We start from the raw sequence: 10754 nt of genomic DNA, 5'->3' as shown, positions 1-10754 counted from the left end.
CTCTTTCCTGTATCTATGTCCCTAGATTCTCTCCCTTCCTGTTACTGGGAATGAATAGCCCAATTTCCTCTCTAAGGCCTACCTTTCCACCTGTGTGCTGTTCAAGGTAATTGGTCTAGCAGTTTTTCTCATTTTTATCTTATATAACTATTTTTCTTGATACTGGATTATTCTTATACCCATGCAGCAAACCTGCTGTAATCTCTCCCATCTTAAAAAACCAAAACAACAAAAAACCCTTTTTTCACTACATTCTCTTCCAGCCACCACCCTATTTCTCTGGACCCACAACAGAAAATCTCTTCCAAAGAGCTGTCTCCAATTTCTCTCCTCTCATTTTCTCCTGACTCCTTTCCTATCAGGCTTTTACCCCACTGTTCCATTAAGATTGTCTAGTCAAGTCCCAGAGACATCACTGCTAATCTAATGGTTAATTCTCAGTCCACATCTTCCATGGTCTATTGGCAATTTTTCATTCTCTCCTCTTTGAAAGATAGTCGGCCCCTCTATCTGTGGGTTCTGCATCCTCAGATTCAACCAACCATGGATCAAAAATATTCGGGGGCTTCCCTGGTGGCGCAGTGGTTGAGAGTCTGATGCAGGGGTCTGGGAAGATCCCACATGCCGCGGAGCGGCTAGGGCTGTGAGCCATGGCCGTTGAGCCTGCGTGTCCGGAGCCTGTGCTCCGCAACGGGAGAGGCCAAAACGGGGAGAGGCCCGGGTGCCGCAAAAAAAAAAAAAAAAAAAAAAAAAAGCAAAACAAAAAATATTCGGGAAAAAAAAAATTCCAGAAAGTTCAGAAAAGCAAAACTTTAATTTGCTATGCACTGGCAACTGTTTACATTGCAATTACAACTATTTACATGCCATTTACATTGTATTAGGTATTATAAGTAATGTAGAGGTGATTTCAAGTACACAGGAGGATGTGCGTAGGTTAAGATGCAAATACTATGCTGTTTTATATAAGGGACTTGAGCATCCGCAGATTTTGTATCCAAGGTGGGGGCCCTGGAACAAATCCCTCCCCAGATTCCAAGGGATGACTGCAGTTTCTTCATTTGCTTTTAAGGATGCCTCATTTTCCAAGTTTTCCTCTGACCTTCCTCATCACCTTTCTCAGTCCTTTTTGCTGATTCCTACTCACCTCCCAACCTCTAAAGGGTAGAGTGCCCTTAACTAAGTCTTCAAGCCTCTTGTCTAACTATTCAATTCTTTTAGAAATCTAATCCAGGCCAGTCTCTAAATGCCATTTCTACACAAATACTCCAACATTTGTAACTCTAGGATAGACCATTCTCCACCAAACTCTAGGGGGTGAACATCTGATACCTGTTTATTCTTTATCACCAAATGGACAAACAAGAGACACTTCAAATCCTGTTAAGTCCTAAACTAACCGCCTGATCTTCCTCCACAACCCTACCCCAAAACCTGTTCTCTAACTGTCTTATCCATCTCAGTAAATCATAAATCTCTCCTTCCTCTCATCGGGCCAAAAACCTGATTTTTCTTTTTTTTTTTTTGCGGTACGCGGGCCTCTCACTGTCGTGGCCTCTCCCGTTGCGGAGCACAGGCTCCGGATGCGCAGGCTCAGCGGCCATGGCTCACGGGCCCAGCCACTCCGCGGCATGTGCGATCCTCCCAGACCAGGGCACGAACCCGTGTCCCCTGCATCGGCAGGCGGACTCCCAACCACTGCGCCACCAGGGAAGCCCCCCGATTTATTTTTTTAAGCTCACACCCCACAACCAATTTGTTAGCAAACCTTTTTGGTTCTAATTTCAAAACATAAGCAAAACTGAACTACTTCTCATGATCTCCAACTCTTACGACTCTGCTCTAATCCACCACAATCTCTCACCTGAATTACTATAACAACCTTGAAACTATTTCCACCCATGTCCCCACTACAATCTGTTCTCAGAACAGCAACCAGAGTGACTCTTTTAAAACCTAAATCAAGCCATGGTATTCCTCTGTTCAAACTCTAACAGCCCACTGGGAGTAAAATCCAAAGCATCTACAATGGTTTATAGGACATACGCAATCTGGCCTCCATTATCTCTCTGACTTCATTCCTTCTCTTCCTCTTGATCACTGACTCTGACACTACCGGCCTCCTTGCTTCGAACACTAGGGACATTCTGGACTCAAGGCTTTGTAATTATACTCCCTGGAAGAATACTGATCTAGATATCTGCATAGCTCACTCACTCACCTCCTTTAGATCTTTCCCTCAAATTTCACTTTCTCAGTGAGGCCATCCCTGACCACTCTATTTTAAATTATACCCACCACACCTCCTTCCTACACCCTATTGGTCACTCTTACTCCTCTTAACCTGTTTTATTTTTTCTATAGCATTTATCACCTTCTAATATCCTATATAATTTACTTGTGGGTATACTGTCTCTCTTCCCCCACTTGGATGTATGTCCCAAAAATGCCAAGATGTTTGTTATGTTTACTATATATTCTCAACGCCTACTGCCTACATGTGGTAAGTGCTCAACGTACATATTTGTTAACTGAATTAAAAATATGATGATATTCCTACCACTTGAAGAAATGAAGAATATTATACCTCAGATATACTGCTTTTATTGCTTTATACCAAAAAGAAATGTTTAAAAATCATTTCAAAATCAGTCCCTTTTAGTGAACATCTTAAAGTGAGAGAATGAGCCAAGGCAACCAACTCGCAAATTGAAGAACTGTAAGTACACAAACTTCTCTATTACTTACATTTATGTGATAAATGATTAAACCGTAATGTTAGTATCTACAATTGGGAAATGTGATATTTACCTTTGTAGTTAGGTCCTGTTCTGCAGGAAGTGTCTCCCGTAAGGCACGCAGACCATGCTTAACCAGTTCATTCAAATTGCCTAAAATATAATAGATTAACAATTATTTCTTAATTCCATTTTCATGCTAGGCTTCTTTTATTTGTCGGCCCTATAGTCTGAAATCATGGTTTTAGTCACATACTAAATACATCATAATACAAAAACCCAAAAGTCTAAAGTTTGGCCATATAATCTTTTAATAATCTATTATTAGATTGCTATTATTTTATTTAATGAGAGGATACATGATTTTTGTTACTGAATTTACCCTTTTCTTATGCTATAAGTTAAATCAAAATCCTGATTCACAAATGATACAGCTCAAAGTTTCACATAATGTATTCTGTGGAATGCTCACCACTGTATTTGCTCTTTATAAAAGGAGCCTCCAACTCCTTGTATGTGGCCAGTACAACTATCCTTGTGTAGTTTTGGCCCTGATGCCAAAACTACACAAGGATACCACAAGAAAGTAAAACTACAGATTAATATCCCTTATGAACATATACACAAAAAACCTCAACAAAATACCAGCAAACTGAATCCAGCAACATTTATGTTTATATAAACAATATATATATATATATATATATATATATATATACACATATACACACACACATATATACATATATAATTTATATTATACACCATGACCAAGAAGGATTTATCCCAGGAATGCAAAGCTGGTTTAATGTTCAAAAGCAATGCAATACACCACAATAGAATACAGGGGGGAAAAAAAACATATGATTACCCCAACAGATGCATAAAAAGCATGTGTTAAAATCCAAGAGCCTTGCATAAGCAAACTACTCAAAAACCTGCCCTATCACCACACCTTACATCTTTTACCTTTCTTTCCCACAGCTACACTGACTTCTTATTTATTTATGGACTACTTAATGCAGAATGTCTGTGGCTAAAAATAAGAATCTCAGAAAACTAAAAGTTGTAAACAGAACTTACAACTGGTAGCTAGTACAGTAGCCCTCAACTCTGGCTGGGGCACGCTTACTTCAGACCAACTGAATCAAGAATCTTCAAGGTCAGGGACACATATTTATATTTTGGAAAAGTTCTACTGATGATTCAAATTACTGTGGTAGCCAGAGAAAGTAAAAGCTAGTATGTGTGACAGAAATAATATACACTTCATGGGCTTAATCTTTTTAAAAATTCTTTCTGTAAAGCAGATATTTTTCTTCATTTAGAATACTATATTTATTCACTACATAAAGACTGGAGGGGACATGAAAAATAAATCACTTACACTCCATAAACTCTGACATATGTCTCTCCAAGTAAGTACGAGCTGACTGAGAACGGGCTCCAATGGACATAGCTCTGCAGTCAAAATAGTTAGCAGATGGACAAGTTTGGAAAATGTGAGGGCCCATATCCTACAAAGAGAAGAAAAATACACTACATAATTCCTGACTTTGATTGAGCTAAAAATTAGAAAACTTATGGTCAGTTTTTAAAAAATCATTAAAATATAACAATACTCTACGAACTTACATCATAACCAGCAATAAGCAGCCCAACACCATATGGTCTCCGGCCATATCTTTGTGTTGGTATCTGAGTTTCTTAAACTAGTTAAAGAGCCTGTTCTAACAAGGTATAAAGTACTATCTTTATTTTCAAATTAAACATTATTAACAAAGAACTCTGGTTTCTTAACTGCTGCATAATCCACCACAAGAAGAAGAAAATAAAAGAGAAATATTTATTTGGCTTAGTATTAAAAAATGTTTGGCTATCCACCAAATCCAAAGTGAGTGCTACCAAAATGACTTTCTCTGATGTAAAGAATCTCATTCATTTTGGATATAAGGGGCAAGGATTTTTTGGGAACACCTAGAACCACCAATAAAAAATTTTAAATCTCCTCTAAAGATGATGCTTAGTTTTTCTGAAATTTGGCTTATCTGTATCTGGAAAATATTAATTGCTTATCTATAAGAGCTGATAAAAGAGCAGCCCAATTTCTTATTTAGACCCATTCTTCCATGGTAAAACTTCCTACAACTCTCATTCTAAAAATTTTAAACATTCCGCTATTGAAAAGTGACTAACTTTAAAGTTTTCACAATCTTACCCATGTTATATATTATCATATTCCTAATAAGTAGCATAAGGATAAAGTATCAAAACCCTTTAAAGTCCACATCCATAAATGCTAAAATAAATGCATAAATAAAAAGGATACTGCTTCCAATTAGAGATACAAGACGAGACACAGGAAGAGGTCTGTCAAATACAAATCTGGAATCCAAACACTCCTGGCGCATAAAATTACTAAAAAACAAACAAGAAATATTAGTAATTTCAAATCACAGAGAGTTATTCTAAATAATTTCATTTCTTTTTGCTTTCTTCCAGACATTTACATGAATTACATCCATACAAGGGAACCACAAAGACATGGCCACAAGGATGCATTTTTATACCAACACTTCCTTCTAAATTTTAAATGACTAACCTTAAAGTTTTCACAATCTTACTATGTTTATGACTAAAATGTTCCTTAGTTCTAGATAACCTTTGTCTCAGAGCACTTTATAGAATAGAGAAGAAAAGGCTGAGCAAGAGAAAAAGAGCAATGTCTCTTCTCTTACCCTTCCCACTGTCAACAAGACAGTGCTTTTTTTCTTGAAAGCTGATGAAAATTTCCCCAATAGAACAAATACAAGAAATAGAATCCATAGTACGGCACTGTTAACATGTCCTGCCAACGTTACTTCTATCCATAAGCAGCACTCTAAAGGAGACACCAGACACTAGACTGTTGAGTCTCACTCTTAAACCTGACAAGATTCAAGCAAGTATAACACAGGGGAAAAGGAAATTCATGCCTAACTATTAAAGCCAAGAGAATAAACAAGAAATGGATATGTACTTTTCTTTCATGCTGCTTTGTCTAGTTTACGTGTATGTCACATCTGATGATCAAATGTTGGCTGCAGGAACCAAGATACTTGTTCTCTACTTTCATTTAAGTCCATTTCCCAGGGCTGTCTAAAACTGCATTGCCCAATATGGCAGGTACTAATCACATGTGACTAGTGAGCACTGAAAAAGTGGCTAGTCTGAATTGAGATGTACCATAAGTACAAAATATACATGAAATTTCAAAGACTTAGTACAAAAAAAATAACGTAAAACATCTCATTAATAAAGTTTTTACACTGATTACATGTGGCACGACAATATTTTGGACAGATTGGGTTAAATAAAATGTTTGATGGCACAACATATATTACATTTTCAACAGCTAAAAGAAACCGTCACTAATAATGCCGTCACTATACTGCTGACCTAAGAGAGCAGGAGGGCTTGCCAGATAACTTAAAAATTTTAAACGTTATTATTTGCCCTTATTGTTTTTATTCCTTCTTTCCTAATTAAATCACAGACTTAAGAGATTACTTTTGGCTGACTACCTCCCACCTCCCAACACACACACCAAAAGTCACTGTGTTAAGTGTTCTACATATTAGGCTATTTATCAGTAACCTTAGAAAAAACACACAAAAAATTGAGAGTTTAAGTAACTAGATCAATATCAGACTAAGTGCTAAAAGTGGGGACTAAAGACTGTGTGATTCCAAAGCCCCACCTCTTCATTTACACAATGCCCCTCAACTAGAAATAATCTTTTTCTCCTCTGGTCTCTCACAGAAATATACCTGTTACTCTCCACTTTCTACCTTGTATTACAGATATTCTACTAGATTTTAAGTTCCTAGAAAATGAGATCTATGTCTGATTCACTTTTGTATACCCTGCAGTACCCAGTATCGAGCTTTGCAAAAAATAAATGTCAAATGAATACTGATGTGTTAAAGAAAGCAAGAGTAGTTCAGCTGATCCTTAGAAACCTGACAAAAGTGTCAAGCTCTTCTCAGACCTGATATCAAACAATATATACTGAGTTATCAAGTAACACATTATTCAATGACTTCTCAAAAGCGTTAATATTAATATGATTAATTCTATTAATTAATACTGCAGTGATCAAGAAATGGAATACTTAGTAACTGACTCCAAATCCATTAAGGTATTCATGATCTTAACTTATAAGCACTCTGGCAGACAACTTCTTAAAATAACTGGATCTTTTCTAGAAATGTAATCAATTATGAATCAAAGGGACGTTTCTTTTGTTTTCCACAATCATACTCACCATAACAATCTAGCATCAGCAGTAAGTCCCGCAATTGAGATACCAATATGGTTATCAACATGGAGAATTTTTTTCTGATGAGCTGCAAGTTCTGACTGTGCTCTCTGAATAGAGACATTATTTAAGACAGAAAAACAAGTTTACAATTTTATTATCTATATAGTGAAAGTTACATTTGACAGTTGTTTTCTAAAGGAAGAAGATATATTTACTGCTTTACTTACCTTCAACGCAACCAACACTGCATGGGTTTTTGATTTAAGACCAACTGTGGCTGAACCTTGTTTGACAGCTTCCATTGCATATTCAATTTGATGAATCCTGCCCTAAAACAAAAAAAAAAAACCAACATACCTTAGAGTCATATTACAAGACCCTCTTATATATTTAAAATTAGAGATCCCCAAAATCAGGTGAACACAGTTAAACTAGGAAACTTGGGACTTCCCTGATGGTCCAGTGGGTAAAACTCCAATGCAGGGGGCCCGGGTTCGATCCCTGGTTGGGGAACTAGATCCTTCATGCGTGCTGCAACTAAGAGTCCGCATGCCGTGACTAAAAAGATCCTGCATGCCGCAGCTAGGACCCAGCTCAGCCAAAATAAATAAATAAATAAAAAACAAACAAACAAAAAAACTAGGAAACTTACTTTTATCATACATTTAGGTTTCAGAAAAGTCTAAAGTGATTATATTCCATTTTCTCACTGCCCACAATCCCATAAGTTTCTAAACACATTGCAGCCACCAAAAACCACTTCAAAGAAATAGTATAAAACATTTTACCTGAGGGCTCCAAACAGTGACATCATTGTCGTACTGGTTGCGAAACTGAAAGTAAATGAAAAAAGACTTATCAATACGAGAACATTACAAATCCCAAATCTTAACAAGCTCTATCATTAAAAAATGTTCTTCCATCTGTTTTCATCTAACATTAACAAAAGACTGTTATTGCAACCTCATTGGAAGATTACTACTGTACTCAGCTGCAAACCAGTTTTACATTTACAAGGAGCTAGTTGGGTAGGGGAGAGCAAATCTAGATGGGACTTATCCTCCCAACCTATCTTCCAATTCTAACACTGTCCATAGCACCCGCTTTAGGTTCAGTCAATTACTAAAGTTTCTATGTGTCCACTTTCCTTCCTATCTTTGTTTATGGCCTTCCCTTATACCAGACCTTAATAAATGGTCAAAAGCATTACTTTTCCCTAAACTAGCTCAAATGTCTACCTCCTAAAGTCTTCTCCATCTTTTCTCCCCAAATCCCAAAACATACTCCCACCAGTTCTTTATCTACACGTCCCTTTCTACTTTATATTACAATTAGGGACATGTCTGATTTATCTTTGAACCTTCACTGTGCTTAAAACAGTGCTTTTGAAACATTCATACTGAATGAATGAACACAAGAATGTCCCCCGGAAGTTAGAAGCGGACACAAATAGCCACAGCGACAGACCCATTACTGCTTTAAGGACGGTATTAGAACAAGTCCACCAGCACAGTACTTGGGAGACTAATCATGGGGGTGAGCAAGCTGAAGGCTGGAATGGCAGACATAGGTCTGCAAGCCCTGAGCCCTATATTGTAACCCTGATTCCATCACTTCTATCAGCTTCGGTTCACTCATTTGTAAAACTCGGTGACTGGACAAAGTGATTGAAAAGGGCCTTTTCTGATCGAGCTCTGAGGGAGAGATTACAGAGGGACCCACCTGGAAAATGAACGCGGTCCAGGAACCCAAATTCTGGGGTCAAGTCCGCACTTGGCAGTACAGGCAGATCTCAAGTCCCCATTTTCCCTTTCTCCCACACAGAGCACTAGGGGCCTCTGTGGACCGCTCGGAATCTACTCGACTGAAGGAAACTGAGGGGCGAACTCGGCTAGTAGTCCGAGGAGGTACTGCTCAAGGCCCGGTGGAAAGCGAAACAAACCCCGGGAAAAGGCCACACCGACTACCGACCTCCCCTCTCCCGGCCAGGCCGGAGATGCTGAATCACTGCCTGAACCCTCCCCTCGGCTAAGGTTTCCATGTCCCGTGGCCTCGGGCCGCTCTAAGGATGACAGGTGAGGCGGCTCGCCAACCCCCAGCCAGCGGACCCCTGCCCAAACCCAGCCTGAGCTCGGAATCCAACTCACCATGGTTCCGGCGCGAGGCTGGCTTCGGCCTCCTGAAAACCCGCGGACGGAGCAGCGCTGCCTAAACTTCCGCTAGGCGATCTACAGAGAAGTCTGCGGGACTTTGAAGGCGGTGGCGCAGGGTAGAGCAGTCTATTCCAGAGATGTCGATAGGCTTCCCTCGCTCCCCCGCCCTCAAAGCGCTCAGCCAGCTCGGGAGTGGGCGGGGCCTGGGAAGCAGGAGGAATTGAGATTGGCGGGAAACCCCGGGACAGGTGTCCCCGCGGGAGCTAAGAGCTGCTAGGCAGCCACTACCAAGTCGCCCTTCTTGGGTCCTCAGTGAAGTTACCTGTGTGTTGCAGATTCCCGCCAGTTTCTCACCGACCAGGCCAGATGCACCTGAGACTCCGGGTGAGCGAGTGTGCGGCTCAACCTCTCCTTCAGCGTCCACAGAGATGTGGGGTGTTGTGTAGTGTGAGAAGAAGGAGACTGCAAGAAAGGCCACAAATAATGGTTCGTTTCTCTGTGTGAACAATACTCTTCCTGGAGTATCTTGTTTGTAGACATGTTTTTCTTTCTACTTTGGAATCCTTTTCCCTACTCCTTGGAGAACTCATCTTTCAAGGCTTTGTTGTCATTTATCACTCTTTAACGTCTTTATTGGTTCCTTCTGCCCAAGAAACTTTGAACTCTTCGAGGGCACTAATGTCTTTCTGTGCCCTCAGAATCAAGCACGATGCCTGAAAGATTAGGCTACTAAGGAAAAAGGTGGACATTTTCTTACAAGACACGTATTTTCTCTTTTGTGAGCAATCTTTTAGTAAATCCCCAAATGAAATAGTTTAGGACAGCTCTGCAATACGCTGCCAACCTAACATTTACCGACTGCCAATGATGACTTATTTTCTTTATAAAGAAGAAAGGATGAGTACCTAGACTCAGGAAAGGTAAGAGTTGAGAGGGTCCTTAAGTATCTAAGCTTTGCAGATGAAGTAAGAGACTCAGATCATTTAAGTGATTTGCTCAAGTTCCGAGCAGTTTAGTACCACGCTCTTCTTTTTAAACCTTGTCACTGTATATTTTGGACATTTGGACAATGTGACTCCCTAGTATTCTGCATTGTGAACATATGATACTTTATCCAAATCTCCATTGTTTAATATTTAGGTTACCCCTCTCCCAAGCAACTCATTTATGAGCTGCTTGACATATTTTTTGTGTGTACATCTATACTCCTTTAGAATAAGTTCCTGAAAATGGAATTGTAGGGTCAAATGAAATGGGTATTTCTAAGTCTTTCATAAAAAGTGCTAAATTGCTTTCCAGAAATGTTTTACCAAAATATATTCTCAACAGTAATATATGAGAGTGCTCCCCTTCTTAAACTCACCAGTACTGCTTGTTGTCATTTTTCAAAATCACTATTAGTTTAGCAGATTGAATTAACAGATTGTTTTCTTTTGTTTTCACAGCACCTAGCATAATGCCTGGCACATATTAAGAGCTTAATAAATAGTGTTAAATGAATGATTAAATAAATGATCATTTAAAATGATTATATAGCACATAAACATTTTGATAGTTCTT

General features: G+C 39.0%; 1 protein-coding gene across 1 annotated transcript in view; it reads right to left on the bottom strand.

Moving 5' to 3' along the window:
• Window positions 1-9336, bottom strand: part of PSMA1 (proteasome 20S subunit alpha 1) — a 12354-nt gene extending 3018 nt beyond the window's left edge. Inside the window, exons 1-8 of the mRNA XM_007460215.1 lie at window positions 9189-9336; window positions 7830-7874; window positions 7269-7370; window positions 7045-7148; window positions 5068-5156; window positions 4374-4444; window positions 4126-4255; window positions 2812-2891 (exon numbers count right to left, since the gene is read on the bottom strand). Of these exons, the coding sequence (XP_007460277.1) occupies window positions 2812-2891; window positions 4126-4255; window positions 4374-4444; window positions 5068-5156; window positions 7045-7148; window positions 7269-7370; window positions 7830-7874; window positions 9189-9191 (624 nt within the window). The 5' untranslated portion in view covers window positions 9192-9336. The remainder of the gene's footprint in view (window positions 1-2811; window positions 2892-4125; window positions 4256-4373; window positions 4445-5067; window positions 5157-7044; window positions 7149-7268; window positions 7371-7829; window positions 7875-9188) is intronic.
• Between the last annotated feature and the right edge of the window lie 1418 nt (window positions 9337-10754).

This window comes from Lipotes vexillifer, unplaced genomic scaffold (assembly GCF_000442215.2).
Source record: "Lipotes vexillifer unplaced genomic scaffold, Lipotes_vexillifer_v1.1 scaffold1762, whole genome shotgun sequence".
NCBI classification, from domain to species: Eukaryota; Metazoa; Chordata; class Mammalia; order Artiodactyla; family Lipotidae; genus Lipotes; species Lipotes vexillifer.
Note: the sequence above shows the minus strand (reverse complement) of the source record. Positions and strands in the feature narration are given on the sequence as shown.